Source organism: Citrus sinensis, chromosome 3 (genome assembly GCF_022201045.2).
Source record: "Citrus sinensis cultivar Valencia sweet orange chromosome 3, DVS_A1.0, whole genome shotgun sequence".
Taxonomy (NCBI): Eukaryota; Viridiplantae; Streptophyta; class Magnoliopsida; order Sapindales; family Rutaceae; genus Citrus; species Citrus sinensis.
The window spans coordinates 29,107,960-29,126,410 of NC_068558.1; the positions used below are offsets into that span (position 1 = coordinate 29,107,960).

The 18,451-nt window shown below is 36.3% G+C and overlaps 1 protein-coding gene across 1 annotated transcript; it reads right to left on the reverse strand.

Annotated features, from left to right (window-relative positions):
- Nucleotides 1-12,232: 12,232 nt before the first annotated feature.
- LOC127900698 (TMV resistance protein N-like) lies at nt 12,233-16,297 on the reverse strand. Its single transcript, XM_052435895.1, has 6 exons — nt 15,810-16,297; nt 14,334-15,432; nt 14,150-14,203; nt 12,821-13,805; nt 12,510-12,709; nt 12,233-12,412 (listed from the first exon to the last, which is right to left on the reverse strand). Exons 1-6 carry the CDS (start codon nt 16,295-16,297, stop codon nt 12,233-12,235), a joined length of 3,006 nt encoding a protein of 1,001 aa, XP_052291855.1.
- Between the last annotated feature and the right edge of the window lie 2,154 nt (nt 16,298-18,451).

An 18,451-nucleotide genomic window follows, 5' to 3' on the forward strand; every position in this document is an offset into this window, starting at 1 on the left:
AAGGGCATGACTAAAAATTCGTAGTGCCCTTCGTGGGTCCTAAAAGCAGTCTTATGGATATCAGAGGAATGTACTCTAATTTGATGGTAACCGGATCGGAGATCAAGCTTAGAAAAATATGTAGCTCCATGTAATTCATCCAACAACTCATCAATGACAGGAATAGGAAACTTATCTTTGATAGTGATTTTATTAAGGGCTCTATAGTCAATGCACATTCTCCAAGTTCCGTTTTTCTTCTTGACCAACAACACAGGAGAAGAGAAGGGACTCACACTTTTCCGAATGGTGCCATTTTCGAGCATCTCCTGTACTAGCTTTTCAATCTCACTTTTCTGCACGTAAGGATACCTATATGGACGTATATTAGGTGGCATAGATCCAGGCTCAAGGGGGATTTTATGGTCATGTCCCCTTTGAGGAGGTAAACCCTTCGGCTCATCAAAAACCTTCCTATAATGATGCAACACTTGTTCTAGATCCTCTGGTTCTCTGTTTACTTCTTCTGCTTCCTCACCCTCCACTTGGATAGAAAAAATGTGAGCTGCTGATGCTTGAGACAAATGTTGAAGTTCCCGCTGAATGTGCTTCGGTGAAACCATTTTAGTAGGGCCTGGTGTATCCCCTTTCAGTACAAAATTTCGATCGCCAATAGAAAATTCCACCACCAACTCCTTGAAGTCCCATAATACAGGCCCCAATTCAACAAGCCACTGTATTCCGAGAACCATATCACATCCTCCCAATGGTAAGAGCCTTAAATCAACTCGAAATTCCTCTCCCTGCATATTCCACTTCAATTGCCGACAAATAGCATCACTAATTATTTTGGTCCCATCTGCCACTGATACTGTCATTGGACTAATACGTTGAATTTTGCAGCCTGCTCTTTTTGCAACTGTAGGGTCAAGGAAGTTGTGAGTACTTCCAGAATCAATAAGTATGGTGATAGCTTTCTTTTTTATGCTGCCGCCAATTCTCATAGTTTGATGAGTGCTAGACCCTGAAACGGCAAGAAGGGAAACTTGGGATTCTTCTTTTCCTTCCACTTTGTCAGCTTTATTTGGCTCTTCTCCCTCGCTATCTTCACCTTGTAATAGATAAATATGTTTCTGTTTGCAAACATGACCAATCTCATACTTCTCATCACAATAATAACAAAGCTTTTTTTCTCTCCTCACTTGCATCTCTGCTGTAGAAATCCGCTTCACCGGTGGTAATCGGTTATTATCTGACTTTTTTGGCACAAAAGAATTCATTGTGCTCACCCCAACTTGGTTAACCCCTTTGGCCTCCTTAAGAATTGCTTCCATAGCTCCTTCCTGTAGCAACGCTAAACCAATGGCTTGGGTCAACGTGTTCGGTTGAAACATGGTGACTTGGTTCTTAATAGCTTCCTTCAAGCCACTAATGAAACATTGAACAAAGACATCCTCTGGCAGCCCCCTCGTTCTAGCCATCAATGCCTCAAATTGTTCTTGATAGGCTTTTACTACAGTAGTTTGCTTCAACTTGGTTAACTGGCCAACTGGACTGTCATAAGCACTAAGACCAAAACGAGCAATGATATCTGTAGAAAAACTCTCCCAATTGATGTTCTCATGGCCAGCTTCATACCCCTGAAACCATTCGAGGGCATGTCCCTCCAGATGAATCGACGCCATCTCTACTTTCTCCTCTTCAACAATTCCATTGATGTTGAAAAAATGGTCACACTTGTAAATCCATCCATTAGGATTTTCACCCTCGAATTTGGGAAAATTCAGTTTGGAAAATCGAGTTTGAACGGAATTCTTACCAATATGATTATTATTTGATCCCCTATTGGTTGAGGTACTTCCTCCATTGTTGGAATCCCCTGTCTTCGTTGTTGTGGATTGATCAAGTTTCAAGCTTATAGCAGCCATCATATTAGACAAATCTGATAAAAGAAGGCCGTGTTTTTCTGAGGTCTCCCACAACTGCTTCAGAGATTCATCTACACGCTTTTGCTCTTGCGCTCTTGTTCCGTCAGCCATATTGGTGCCAAAATCGAGCTCTGATACCAAATCTTAAGATTAAAAAGGTTGAACCCAAACGAGAAGCAAAGCTCCTGAAGTTTTATTAAGTTTTTTTGCATAAAAAAATAATTCCTCAATCGAGTTCTCCTTATACAGAAAAAACAAGGAAATAAGCCAATAAAGGAAACAACTAAATAAGGAAAAACAGCTAGCTAGAATCAAGGCAAATCAGCCTTAAAGGAAAATTGCCGTAACAGGCCGATAATGGCTTGAAGCGAAATTATTAATGAAGGATTTTATGTTAAAATCACAGAGGAAATAACAAGGAAGAGAGTGAGCTCAATAACACTCTTTTTACTCTTTACCTGCAAACGGACACATTAAAAATTAAGAAAAAGACAAACACACACCAACGTTTAGGTAAATGGACAAAAATCTCCTTAATATTTCAAAAAAAATATTTATACCCTATTCATTATAATTTTAATATATAATTACTATTATATCATTCTAACATATAAAAAAAATTATTAGATTATCTAATTTATCTATATATTATTAATAAAATTATAAATATATCCACATTGCCCCATTCCTCTATTTACATTTTTATCAATAACTAATTTTTAAAAAAGACATCTACACACCTAAAAAAAATTGTAAATAAATTATAATTTTAAAAATAAAATTGGTTATTAATACCATAGTAAATAACATAGAAAATTAGTTATAAATGTACAACTTTAAATGATTGACATGTGGAGAATTGTTAAATATACAAATTTAAAGTTTAAATAAAATTGGGTATTAATAACCAATTTTATTTTTAAAATTATAATTTATTTATAATTTTTTTTAAGTGTGTAGATGTCTTTTTTAAAAATTGTTTTGTTAATTTTGTGAACCAATTACCAGAAAAGATTCGAGTCAAATGGATCAAGAAACAAAGAAAGAAATTAACCAGCTAAAGAGCTTTAACCAAAATGACACTGTTTGAAGGAAAAACTCACAAGCTCTTATTACTCAAACTGATTACAAACAATCATATATCCAAAAGGAGATTACAAGCTTCCAATAAAAGCAAAAATTACAGAAATTAGATGAGAAAACAAAGAGTAATTACGCACACACCAGAGGCAGTTCGTCAACCTCTTTTATACTGAGATTTCTGGAAATTTTCCAGAAGCCCTCCTAACGACAATAACAGACTTTGCCACGTCAGCAAAGTATTTGGAAATAGAACCCCACACTGAATGCTATCTGCACTATGGCCCAGTAACTCTCTTTTGTTTACAATTTAGTCCCCAAATTCACAACTCAATTCTTTACATGGTTATTGATAAAAAGTTTAAATAGAGGAATGGGACAATGAGGGTATATTTATAATTTTATTAACAATATATGAATAAATTGGATAATCTAACATTTTTTTTATATGTTAGAGGGTATAATGATAATTATATATTAAAATTATAATGAATGAAGTGTAAATATCTTTTTTTTAAACATTAGGAGAATTTTTATCCCTTTATCTAAATATTGGGGGTGTGTTTGTCATTTTCCCTTAAAGATTGCCAATAAATCAGCCCCCGCTTTTATTTATAAATGCTGCTAACCATGGTTATCAAACTTGGACACCAATCTAAACAGCTCATCAATGCCACGTCACTACCCTTAACTGGTTTATAACATATTTTTGAATAAATAGGATGTCAATGAATTACCATATGTAAAAAAAAAAAAAGAAAAGAATTTAAGATGCATGCTTACTGATAAATTCAGAGAATAATAAATAGCCTTTCCCCATTATTTGAGTTCATCTTAGAGGCTGTGGTTCTTCATCATCACAGCAGCCATTCCACTGGCTTCTATCCCAAAAGCATATTTAGTTCATTTATATTAATACTATATTTATATTTATTTTTAAAATATAATATCAATTTTGGGTTAGTGTAGTCAAGAACAGTCAAGACTATAATGGTAAAAGAAATTTTTTACTATTATAATGGTGGCATATTAAATTGGTAAAGTGAAGTACTTGCTAATATGTATTAAATAGACCAAAACTAATAGTTTGTTAAGCTTCACTAACTTTCAAATCCCAATAATGGACGCATTTTTTAATTGATCCAACCCAAAAATATCATTAAGAAGAAAAGGGGAGACGATAAATGGCGGCTGCAGTATGTTTAGGCATTTAGGGTTTTTTTCCAGTTTTTTTCTTTTATACTTAACATTAAATTAATTAATAACCAAAAACTAATTATTTAGTGAATTTTAAAATAAAAATATCCAGACACGAGTTCTGGATTTCTGGGTTCAGTTAAACATGAAACAAGAATCAGATATGTATGGGGTTCAAAATATCATTGTCGGATCTGCATTGTTTTAGCATTAAACCCAACCTGGATCATCATCCGGGTTTATTCGGATTTTGGTTAAATTGCCATCCCTAAACCCAATGATGAAGCTTTGGATGCCTTCTTCACCATTAAAGCTAAAGCTAATTCTTTGACTAACATCAATAAGACTACGATGATTCCTTTTTTCGATGCTCATGGTCATGGAGGCCATTATATTTGATCTTAAAAATTTAGAACCAAAATAAGTGACAAGATCCCTTCAAAATGATGGGCTTCACAAAAGTGAAATGTGCATGTCAAAATTTTATAAACTAACTTAATGAAATGAAAATGCCTACTAAGTATAAGTCAACAAGTTAATGTTATCAATTAACTTATATGATTACATGTGAATGAACTTATTATTTGTGGGGAATGCATTTATTGTGTATATGTTGAAAATGTGCACCAATATAACTAAACATGGTAAATTTTGTCAAAGGGACAACAATTTGCTTGACAAAAAGCACATTGTGTATTTATTAATAATTAAATGATGGGATTCGGTTGAATTTCTTGTATACGGTTTGCTATAACTTTTGAAAGGAGCATGCGCCGCGTCTTACGTCATTCATTGTTGTGTTGGTTACATTACACCACAAGTAATTTCCGAGAAATTTATTGCTTTGGACAAAAATAAAATATAAAAATAAAAATCACGATGACTTTTTAATTTGACAAAAATTACCTGTCAACAGCTTTTTCTTCATCTTCTTCGTATGCCCTAAAAGATTTTACCAAACACGCCATATGGCACTTCTCCACAGATCCGCAGATCTACCAATTAGAAAGGATCCCAAAACTTTTAGAGCCAATGGAAGACCAACCAGCATACTCTAGAACACGTTCAGACAGCTCCACATACTCTCCCAAAGGCTGATGGGTTTTAAAAGCTTTCATACTAAGGAGTTGAAGAGCTTCATCGTTATTTAGTACATCAAGGTTCAGAATATGCTCTTCATCCACTTCATGCGCCACCAACAACTGTTTATCTCTCGTTGTTATTAGAATTCTGCAGCCTGGACCGAACCAATCACATGATCGATTATAAGAAGAACTTTTTTCCATCGCAGCCTACTTCCAATTATGTCATGTTTGGAACAACTGCTTTTAGAAGTCAGCCGCAATGGGGAGACAATGGTGGTGAGAAAGAACATTGAAAGGGATGCATATGGAAGTAATACAGTTTGCATGTTAAAAAGATAAATAGAGTATCTTTCCAAAGTCATACTCTCTAAGTGTCCGTTTGAGATATATAATACTATTTCAAAGCTTACAATGAGATGAATCTAATCTAATATGACTGTACCAAAGAAAAAAATCAATCAGATTGAGATGGCCCAATTAGTTTACTGTTTACTCGTATCGATGCTACAATTTATGTATTCAAAAAATGAGAGAGCTTCAAGAAGAGACAATGCTGCAATGAAACAAGCATAATAAGAATATAAAGCAGAGGTTTACTTCAGTCCTTTATTTTTTTTTTCCTTTCTTTAATTTTCAGCTCATGAGAAATCACAAAATTCAAAACTTCAATTTGATCGTGCACGAATGCAATTTTGATTCTAGCAAGACATATTTTGATTCTGACCAACTATTTCACCCTAGTCGAGCATTTTCTTGTGATTTAACAAAAAAAAACTGCAAGAGAAGATATAGTAAATAAATAAAAAGAAAGCAAATGAAATACCATATGAAAAGAAAATAAATTATTGAAATCGAGATGCATACTTTCACATAAATGCAGAGAATAAGTAACAAGTAGGCTTTGCCCTTCATTCGAGTTGTCTAAATCTTTTAAGAAGTGGCTCTTCAACATCATCACGGGAGCCACTACCACTGGCTTCAGTTGCCCCAATATTTTCTGCACGGCTTCGCTTTGATGCTGTGGCTACTTCCGAATTTGATCCAACAAAATTGTGATGGAATTCGTTCAGATTATAAGAAGTAAAGCGAGTCCATTTCTTTGTTGTTTGGTCAAACTCCTCGACTTCGTGCATATAAACTGGATGGAAACCGCACCTTTTCACCTTCAATCCAGGACCTGACTGAGGTTTAAATGACAACTCAATATGATCAGATTCAAAATGCCAATTAGTATCATAGCAGCGTTGACGAGACAAATAGAGTCGCCAAAGATGGTCTGACCCACAACGACCAAATTTCTCTCTAAAATCTGTGGAAAATAGCACCACCTTTTCTAGAAGGTGGCACCACTATTCCCTATTTTGAATGCGGCTGTTGCTGCATTCTTTGAAACAAAGAAAACAAAAGAAGAATGGAGGATGAGGAGTCGTAATCTAGAAGCTGTAAATGTTTGAAGAAGAAATATGAAGTTAGAAAAAGAGATGCCGGGCCGAAGAAGGAAAAGAAAAGAAAAATTAATAAAAGAAAAATAATAATTAAATATTAAATGAACAGTAGCCAATTTTTGGCTATAAAAACGCTGGCTCCCTTCATTTGTAAATCATCGAGTTCTTCAGTTCTTTTCTTTATTTAGAGAGGGTTTTAAGAGTTATAGTGATTTGAGAGTTTGGGTGTATTGGGGTTTTGGGAAGTGAGCTAAAATACTACAATACTTGTAACTCCTTTTCACTAGTAAAATATTTCCTTCTGTCTTCGCCCGTGGATGTAGGCTAAAAGCCGAACCACGTAATTTCTGGTGTCCTCTATTGTGCTTGTTCTTTATTTTATTTCCAATTTCATTTTAGCTGCGGTCCTTCTTCACCCACCAATTTCATAACAGTGGTATCAGAGCTATTGGTTGTATTTTTGGAGTCAAGAATTGTTCACGTATTCACGTATACGGCGTACGGCACTATTCACGTATACGTCGTACGACACTATTCACGTATACGGCATATGACACTATTCACGTATACGGTACTATTCACGTATACGGTACTATTCACGTGAAACGGTGGAAGCGATTCAAGAATTTTGCGGTGCAAAGCAGGGAATAGTGGTGTGAGTAAAGCAACTGTGTGGTTCTGTACATGTCTAGGAAAGTTCTGTCACAAAGGCGATAAGAGCTTAAGGAGTCTGGGTTTTAAGTGGGACCATTGTGACCCCTCCAGTCTTTCCTGGGAACTTTCCTGGTGTGCATTCTCACACATACTCACAACTATTCAAGGTGGTACACTAACTTGTGTGCAGTATTTATCAACAAAATGGTGGCAAAGTATGAAATTGAGAAATTTAACGGAAATAATTTTTCGTTGTGGAAAATGAAGATGAAAGCTGTATTGAGGAAAAATAATTGCTTGGCAGCAATTGGAGAAAGGCCCATGGAGATAACTGATGACAAGTGGAACGAGGTAGACGGCAATGCCATTTCTGATCTACACTTGGCACTTGCGGATGGAGTATTATCCAGTGTGGCAGAGAAAAATACGGCGAAGGAAATATGGGATACTCTCACAAAATTGTACGAGGCCAAGTCACTACACAATAAAATCTTCTTGAAGAGAAAACTCTATACTCTTCGAATGTCAGAATCTACAATGGTGACCGACCACATCAACACCTTGAAGACTCTATTTTCACAACTCACAACGTTGGGTCATAATATAGAGGAAAATGAACGTGCAGAGCTTCTACTTCAAAGTCTACCAGATTCGTATGATCAACTCATCATCAACCTGACGAACAACAATCCAGTGGAGGGTCTAGTTTTCGACGATGTTGCAGCCTCCGTATTAAATGAGGAGAGCAGGCGAAAAAACAAGGAAAACAGACAAGCAAGTTCGCAGCAAGCGGAGGCGCTATCGGTGACGAGAGGAAGATCAACAGAACGTGGCCCCAGTGGGAGTCAAAATCATGGTAGATCAAAATCCAGAAGTAAGAAGAATGTTAAATGCTACAACTGTGGCAAGAAAGGGCACGTCAAAAAGGAGTGTTGGAGTAACCAGAAGAAAAGAGAGGGCAAAGAACCTGAGTCATCAAATGCTCAGGGGTGTGTAGCAAGTACCTCGGATGATGGCGAAATTCTCTACAGTGAGGCAACAACTGTTTCAGAAGGCAGAAAACGACTTTCTGATGTCTGGCTTATAGACTCGGGAGCTACCTGGCACATGACCTCTAGGAGAGAATGGTTCCACACATATGAACCTATCTCAGGAGGATCTGTATATATGGGTAACGATCATGCCTTGGAGATCGCTGGTATTGGTACTATCAAAATAAAAATGTTTGATGGTACAATTCGCACAATTGGGGAGGTACGACATGTCAACGGCCTAAAGAAAAATCTATTGTCTTTGGGACAAATGGATAGTCATGGGTGCAAAACTCATGTGGAGAATGGAATTATGAAGATCGTTAAAGGCGCGCTTGTATTGATGAAGGCAGAGAAGATCGATGCTAATCTATTCATGCTTAAAGGAGAAACACTATAGGAGACTGATGCGTGTGTCGCGTCAAATGGAGAAGAATCAACGATGATGTGGCATCTCAAACTCGGCCACATGTCAGAACAAGGCTTGAAGATTCTCTTTGAGCGAAAATTGCTTCCGGGGCTCAAATCGGTAAGTTTACCATTTTGCGAGCATTGTGTTATAAGTAAGCAGCATAGATTAAAATTCAGTAGATCTATTGCTAGAAGTAAATGCATTCTAGACTTGATTCATTCTGATGTTTGGGAATCACCGGATATATCCATGGGAGGTGCAAAGTACATGGTGACTTTCATTGATGATTATTCCAGAAGATGTTGGGTGTATCCAATTAAGAAAAAGTCAGATGTATTTCCTGTGTTTAAAGAATACAAAGCGCGGGTGGAACTTGAATCTGGTAAAAAGATCAAGTGCTTGAGGACAGATAATGGTGGAGAATATACAGACGGCGAGTTTCTTGCTTTCTGTAAGCAAGAAGGTATTCAGAGACAGTTCACGATGGCATACACTCCTCAACAAAATGGAGTGGCAGAACGGATGAACAGAACTATTACAGAAAGAATAAGAGCTATGTTGAAGACTGCTGGTCTACCCAATTCATTCTGGGCAGAAGCAGCCAAAACTGCCTGTTATATAGTAAATCGGTCGCCGTCTACAGCTATTGGGTTGAAGACGGCGATGGAGATGTGGACTGGAAAGCCAGCTGATTATTCCTACCTACATGCATTTGGATGTCCTGTGTACGTGATGTACAATGCCCAAGAAAGAACAAAGCTGGATGCAAAATCTAGAAGATGTATCTTCTTGGGGTATGCTGATGGAGTAAAGGGGTATCGTCTGTGGGACCCCACTGCCCACAAGATCGTCATCAGCAGAGATGTTATTTTTGTAGAAGATCAACTACAAAGAAAAGATGAAGATAATGGCACTGTAAAAGAAAAGTCAGAGACTGTGCCGGTATATGTCGAAAATAATCCAGAAGATTCAGATTCTTCTGAAGCAGCATCAGAGCACGAGGAACAAGAACCAGTTGAGTCCGAGGCTCCAGAAGTTCGTCGGTCAACTCGTGAGAGACGACCGCCAACGTGGCACTCGGAGTATGTCACAGAGATCAACGTTGCATACTGTCTTCTAACAGAGGATGGAGAGCCTTCAACTTTCCATGAAGCTTTAAACAGCTCAGATGTTGCTTTGTGGATGACAGCAATGCAGGAAGAAATTGAAGCTCTACACAAGAACAAGACATGGGAACTTGTACCACTACCACGTGGAAGAAAAGCCATTGGAAACAAATGGGTCTACAAGATCAAACGTGATGGCAATGACCAAGTGGAGCGGTATCGTGCGAGACTGGTAGTGAAAGGATATGCTCAGAAAGAATGTATTGACTTCAACGAGATATTTTCTCCGGTGGTTCGACTCACAACAGTTAGAATAGTCTTGGCAATGTGTGCTACATTTGACCTACATCTAGAGCAGTTAGATGTTAAAACTGCATTTCTTCATGGAGAACTTGAAGAAGAAATTTATATGCTCCAACCAGAAGGTTTTGCAGAAAAAGGAAAGGAGAACTTGGTTTGCAGGTTGAACAAATCTCTATACGGTCTCAAACAGGCGCCGAGGTGTTGGTATAAGAGATTTGATTCCTTCATCATGAGCCTTGGATACAACAGACTCAGTTCAGATCATTGTACATATTACAAGAGGTTTGAAGATAATGATTTCATCATTTTACTGTTGTATGTGGATGACATGTTGGTAGCAGGTCCCAACAAAGATCGAATCCAAGAATTGAAGGCACAGTTGGCTAGGGAGTTTGAAATGAAGGACTTGGGACCAGCAAACAAGATTCTAGGGATACAAATTCACCGAGACAGAAATAACAGGAAGATTTGGCTCTCACAGAAGAATTATTTGAAGAAAATCTTGCGGCGCTTCAGCATGCAAGATTGTAAGTCAATTTCTACCCCACTTCCTGTTAATTTCAAATTATCCTCAAGTATGTGTCCTAGCAATGAAGCAGGGAGGAAGGAGATGTCTCGAGTACCGTATGCATCAGCAGTGGGAAGTTTAATGTTCGCTATGATATGTACAAGACCGGACATTGCACAAGCAGTGGGAGCAGTCAGTCGATACATGGCGAATCCTGGTGGAGAGCATTGGATAACTGTGAAGAGGATTCTGAGATACATCAGAGGAACCTCAGATGTTGCATTATGTTATGGAGGATCAGAGTTTACTGTCAGAGGTTATGTGGATTCAGATTTTGCAGGAGATCTTGATAAAAGGAAATCCACTACTGGTTATGTGTTTACACTTGCGGGAGCAGCTGTAAGCTGGGTTTCGAAACTGCAGACCGTTGTGGCTTTATCTACAACAGAAGCAGAGTACATGGCAGCTACACAAGCTTGCAAGGAAGCTATTTGGATACAAAGATTATTGGAGGAGCTCAGGCACAAACAATAGAAAATTTCTGTGTATTGTGACAGTCAGAGTGCCTTACACATTGCAAGGAATCCAGCCTTTCATTCCAGGACAAAGCACATAGGAGTCCAGTATCACTTCGTTCGTGAAGTAGTGGAAGATGGAAGTGTGGATTTGCAGAAAATCCATACCAAAGAGAACCTAGCAGATGTTTTGACCAAACCGATAAATACTGATAAGTTTGTCTGGAGTAGATCCTCTTGTGGCCTAGCAGAAACGTAGGCAACATGATTATGGCGAAGCAGAAAGGATAGTGTGGAGATTGATTGCTTTTCACTCTAATCTCCAAGTGGGAGAATGTGGAAAATAGCACCACCTTTTCTAGAAGGTGGCACCACTATTCCCTATTTTGAATGCGGCTGTTGCTGCATTCTTTGAAACAAAGAAAACAAAAGAAGAATGGAGGATGAGGAGTCGTAATCTAGAAGCTGTAAATGTTTGAAGAAGAAATATGAAGTTAGAAAAAGAGATGCCGGGCCGAAGAAGGAAAAGAAAAGAAAAATTAATAAAATAAAAATAATAATTAAATATTAAATGAACAGTAGCCAATTTTTGGCTATAAAAACGCTGGCTCCCTTCATTTGTAAATCATCGAGTTCTTCAGTTCTTTTCTTTATTTAGAGAGGGTTTTAAGAGTTATAGTGATTTGAGAGTTTGGGTGTATTGGGGTTTTGGGAAGTGAGCTAAAATACTACAATACTTGTAACTCCTTTTCACTAGTAAAATATTTCCTTCTGTCTTCGCCCGTGGATGTAGGCTAAAAGCCGAACCACGTAATTTCTGGTGTCCTCTATTGTGCTTGTTCTTTATTTTATTTCCAATTTCATTTTAGCTGCGGTCCTGCTTCACCCACCAATTTCATAACAAAATCTACAAAGTAAAAGGTATTAGAACCGACCATTTCGCAGTGCAATTGATGTGTGGGATATGAATGCCATAATTTGATACCAGTTTAATGTTTAGGGACATGATAAACAGAGCAAATAGCATATCCCACAACCCTATTCTTATTATGCAAATATGAAGGCCTTCTGACAGTAATTGATGAACCCTCATTCTGATACATGAACCACTTGGGAATTTCGCTTCCTGGAACAACAATGAAGAAAAAATTTCTTTGATCTGACACTTCCTGCAACCAAAAAATAAAAAATTAAGGAGTCCATATCATTACTTAATTTTCGGGCATAATTACGGCATAGCTGGAAGACACGGAGTGAGAGACTGACCTTAAGGTACTCTCGTAGCATTGAAAATTCCAGACCGTTGTTTCCGAGCAATTTCAAGCTGCCTATACAATTAATTAATGTGCAATAGGACTTGCGCAGTTTTAATGCACCTAACAATGTCACCAACGAAGCACAACCATTCGCTTTAACTTTCTTTACGTTGGGTGGAAGTTGTGGCAGAGATTGAAGCCTTTTACAATCTTCCAATACCAATATTTCAAGCTTAAAAAGACAATTAATGCTTGCCGGTAGCGAAACAAAATTGTTTCCGCTCATATACAATTTTTTTAATGAGTATAAGCTGCCAATACCACTCGGGATTGTTCCTTCCCCTAGATCACAGTAACTGAGATCCAATTTGCTTAAAGAGCACAAACCTGACAGAGAAATCAAGCTCAAAGCCCCTAGGTCTGAACTCCTTCGCTTCCAATTGAAGAGAAATTGCAAATGCCATGATGTAGACGACGGTTGTCCACAGCACCCAGAAAAAGATAGTGTTTTAATATTCTTCATAAGAAAAATGGAGGATGCAGGTCGTCTTATAGCTGTTCCGCTTATATCAAGTTCTTCCAGACTTTCTATTTGCCCAAGCGTCTCTGGCACATTTTCAAGTTTGGAGCATCCTGAGAGATTTAGAGTTTGAAGAGATTTCAAACCATTTATACCGCTGGGAAGTCTCACTAGATCGTTGCAGTTATTCAAATTTAACAATTGAAGTCCGGTCAAAAGTTCTATAGAAGATGGCACTTCTGTAATGGAAGTTCCATCTAAGAAGAGCTCCGTCAGATCTTTCATACTTCCCCAAATCTCTGGAAACTTCCTAAATTTCGAGCAACCAGAGAGCTTAAGAGTTCTTAGGCATTTTAATCTTGTTAAAGAAATTGGAAGACTCTTGATATTTTTGCAATCTTTCAAATTCAACAAAGTAAGTCCAGTTAGATGTTGAATTGATAATGGCAACTCTTCAATAATTGTTCTGTCTAAACAGAGTTCTGACAGATCATTCATATTTCCATCAAACTCTAGAAACTTCTTTATCAGTTTCGAGCAACCAGAAAGAACGAGTGTTTTAAGCGATTTCATAGAAATCTTGCCTGGAAGAGTTGTAAGACTTGTACAATCTTTCAGGTTCAATATGATAAGCTTACTGTAAAGCAGTAAAGATGGGTGAATTTCACGCAGACTTGTACATCCTTCAAGATCCAGCTCCTCTAAATTTGAGACCTCTGTGAAGTTTGGTGTTTTAATCAAGTCCTGAGAATGGCTGAGTTTCATGACTTTCAACATGTTTAAAGGCTGTTGAAAACAAAAGCAGGAAAAAATGATACTTCTTAATTTATATACAACTGTAATACTATCAACAATTATTCACAGAAAAAATTCAAATTATTGACAAAATTATTGATCTTACTTTGATTCCCTTCCATAATTCTTCAATGCGGCTGTAGCACATTTTAAATTCAATAGTTTTATCCAATTGCAGATTTGATGGCAAAGATTTCAAAGGATACCGATGCCAATCAAGTAATCGCAACCTGTTAGAGGTATTCTAGGCCACTAGGAAGTTGCACATTACTAATTTTGAGCAGTCTTAGGTTGGTCATCTGCGAAAATGCTTTAGCACTTGCACTTAAGTAAACCTCATTTTCAGGAAAGTAGGCATTAACTATTATTCCTTCCATTACTTCACCTCCCTAAAAATTATAAGCAAACAATAAGTAAATAAAAAAAATAATGTCAAGATGTTGAAAATTCGTTAGAGATGTAATTGGGAAAAATAAAGTAGCAAGCATCAACAAGTTTTTGATTTAATAATTCACTTACTGTGTTTTCTATCAACACCTGGCGTACTTCTTTTTCCTTCCATAATCTGCTGCGTTTCCCAGGTTCTTCGGGGGATTGTCTCGTGACAATCAGTTGTCCCAATTCTTGTAACAAATCATGCATCCCCAGTGTGTTGTCGTCATCAACTATTAAAAGAGATCTTTCAATAAGAACTTCTATTCCAATGACAGGAAAAAAACCACATCCCTCTAGAATTTTTGTTACATAATCTCTATTCTTCCCTTTAAAGAAACATGCAATATCAAGAACTATTTTCTTCTCAGAATCTTGTAGTCGGTCAAAACTTATTTGAAGTATACTCATAATCTTATTTGGAGGATCTATTTGAAGTCTTTCCAGGGTACTTCTCCATTGATCTACAGATCTAACATTCAAAAAGGAACCTAAAACTTCGATAGCTAATGGAACACCACCAGCATAATTTACAAAACGTTCAGATAGCTGCACACGTTCTTCCAAAGGCTGATTGGTTTTAAAAGCTTTCATGTTGAAGAGTTGAAGAGCTTCATTGTAGTTTAGTCCATTAGGCTTATACACTTCATCCACTCCATTTGTCTTTAACAAACCTTCATCTCTTGATGTTATGATGATCCTACTGCCTGAACCATACCACCCATGCTTTCCAGCTAAATATTCTAATTGCTTTGAATCAACCACATCATCAATAACAAGAAGAACCTTCTTGTGTTGCAGCCTACTCCTTAAAATGTTAATGCCATCATCCTCATTCCATATCCTATTATCTGTAAGCTTTAGTAATTGGGAAACAAGTTGCCTTTGAAAAGAGATTACGCCACCTTCCCTTTCAGATTTTTCTCTAACGTTAGCAACAAAACTGCTTCCTTCAAATTCATGAGAGATCAAGTCATAAATAACTCTTGCAAGAGTCGTCTTACCTAAACCTCCCATACCGCATATCCCTATTATACGAACATCAGCACTAGGACCTTTATCCATAAGAAACCTCAGTTCCTCCAAGCGTGAGTCTATTCCTACTAGCTTCTTAAGAATCTTTGATTTTACACGAATTTGACTTGATATTGCATTGACAATATCGGAAATAAATTTTGACTCGTTCCTATAGTTTGAAAAGAACAAAGAAAGATTGGTGTTGTTAAATTAAAGTCATTATGAACGTGGTAACAAATCAATTCCATATTATGAATAAAATCCAAACCATGCAATATTCATTAGATCAAATTGAAGTAATGCACGTAACATGTTATTACATATGGCTAAGTAACACGTTATTATATATGGCTAATCTTTAGGTATGTTCTAGCGAAATATCTACATTCATCTGTACCTATTCATTTGCAAATATACATATATGGAGCTTTTATTTCATTTACTGCGCATCATAAGGTAGACATAATAATCAGAAGAATTTAGCTGAAAAAAGTATATTAAATGCTATTTGATTAAACTAATAAACATATTAATCAGAAGAGCTACCTGTACTCCTTTAGTTCCCAGCCTGAGATATTAGCCACCTCTTTCAAAGCTTCTCTCCACTTCTGTACCTTTTCTATACTCTTCTTAAAAACTTCTACATGTTTAGCAAATGCTTCTTGAAAATTTCCGGTCTGATTCCTTACAACTGTTGGTTCCACATCATAGAAAATTGGGTAAACTATTCGTTGAGCATTTTTGTTTTTGCAATCAAGAATATGAACAAGTTCATCTAAGCACCAAGTGGAAGAAGCATAATTTTTTGAGAAAACAATAATTGCAATTCTTGATGCTTCAATTGCTTTAAGGAGACGAGGAGAAATGGACTCTCCTTTCTCAAGTTCTTTGTCATCCTTGAATACATAAATTCCTTTCTCATTCAAAGCAGCATATAGATGACTTATGAAGCTTTTACGGGTGTCTACTCCTCTAAAGCTTAGGAAGACATCATATGTCCAGTGAGAGACATTTTGTTTGCTTACTGAAGTCATTTTATTTGTTCCTGCAAATTTAGAATAAAGTAAGTCTTGCTAGGAACAGCTGATACTTTTTAGAATTATAGAGAAAATTCATTCTTATTAATTTCAAATGGCTCTCAAGCCTAATTTAGATAAAATATTCAATAACATAAAAGTAATCAATCATCACAAATCAAGGATCCATATTAAAAAATAATAATAGTTGTAATACTTTTCATATGTGTATGACTATAATGGCCTTGATTATTGCCATATGTGAATGCCATAATGGTCTTGATTCTTGTCATCCAATTATCACATAATGGGCTTGATTCTTGCCACCTGGGCATGTCGTGATGGTCTTGATCTTTGTCATGTATGCATCACATTATGGATTTCATCCTTGCCATATACGCATTACATTCATGTAATTCTTATCACCACCTCTTAAGCTGGTGAGGAAAATGATTTTTTTTTTTTGGACACAAGATCAAAGCAGTCAAAGGCCACCCAGCAACTGCAACAACTTTGCCAAAACGACGTTGTTTTGGGGCTTGGTTAAGAAACAAAAAAAAAAGGAGGATTGAAACGGCGTCGTTTATTGTTTTAGGGGTTTGACCCGGAGTTTGACTCGGGGAAACTAACATTTTCCAATCTAAAAACCCTCTAAAACTCAACACCAGGAAAGAGGGTGAGAAAACCGGCTTTTGACATTTTTTTTCCAATAAAAAAATTCACATATATGTCACACCCACAGCCCACCATGTTTGGAAACCGATCATCAACATGCTAACTAAACACCCACAGATTTGAAGACTCTCAAACCCGTTCTGAAGTCATCATAACTATTACTTATAACTAAATTTATTATTTATCTTTCTCAATAAAAATTTTAAAATATTATCAATAAAGTAGTGCTTTTTATATTAGTAAATAATAAAAGTAAAATAAAATATTTTATAGAATTAAATAAATAGTGTGCCAGAAAAACCCATATATCATTTAGAAAGAATTAAGAGGAACATTAAGGGTACAAGTTACATATAAGCAAATACTTCCAAAAAATTCTTTGCGCAAAGATCTTGATTTTCAAGTTAGAGAAAGAATCTGACAGAAACTGAAATTTTGCCTTTCTTTTTTCGCCTACTCCACCTCATCACTTCCACAATAGAGTAATAGACAAACATATATAAATTCTACCTGATTTTTTCTTTTCTTTTTTTTTTCTTTTTTTATTTTGTGCTATGGTGCGAGGGAATTTTATTAATTAAAATTAGTTGACAATAAATTGTACCAAAATATTGTTTAAAGACAACAAATCACTGATATAAAAACTTAATAAGAGAATGCTTCTGATTTGGAAATTAATGATCTTCTTCTTAAACAAAATAAACAGATCCACAGCTTCTTATTTGCTTTCTTTACTCCAAAAAAAAAAAAATTATGCTTTCTTTACTCCCAAAAAAAAAATTATACTTAATAAATCCCAAAATGTAATTAGAATTTTTTTTTTCAGATGCTGATTGTAGAGTTCGTATGCCAGCCTTTAAGTTCATATAAAATTAACATTCAAGCTTTCTTCCAATATTTAAACATACAGGATATGCAAATTAATTCTGAAAATAAAAGATAAATATACAAGATAAGACTTACAGCATATTTGAACTCCACTGAAGTATTTTCCCAAAGGAAAGAAGTTAATAAAATGGCGCAACTTCTAGCTAGTTTATCATCCTCAGATCTGTAGTATGTTTGTATTCTAAAAGCAAGACTTAGTGAAAATTGACTTGCATAATTAAATTACTCGTCATAGACTTCTACTCGCATAACTAATTATTCATTATAAATATCCACTTGTTACAATTAATTATTCAAAGAACTGTTAAGAAAAAGGATACTAAGTGTCATGGACTGTCCAAAATTTCCAGCCTTTTAACTTGACAAGTTCAGGATGTCCTAGCTTGGCTTGTCTCTAGAATGCTCCATCTCTATCGCATTGCACACTTGTACCTGGTTGGGATGTCTTCAGAATTTGCTAGAGTGTTTTAGCATGCAGCTTGTACATAGAATTCTCTAAGATACTGTGAGCATTGTTAGACATAAGGGCGCTCTGCAAGTCATGAGAACTCTCTATACTTAAAATACTCTAGAATAAGGCAAACTTCCTTATAAATAGGGCATGACACT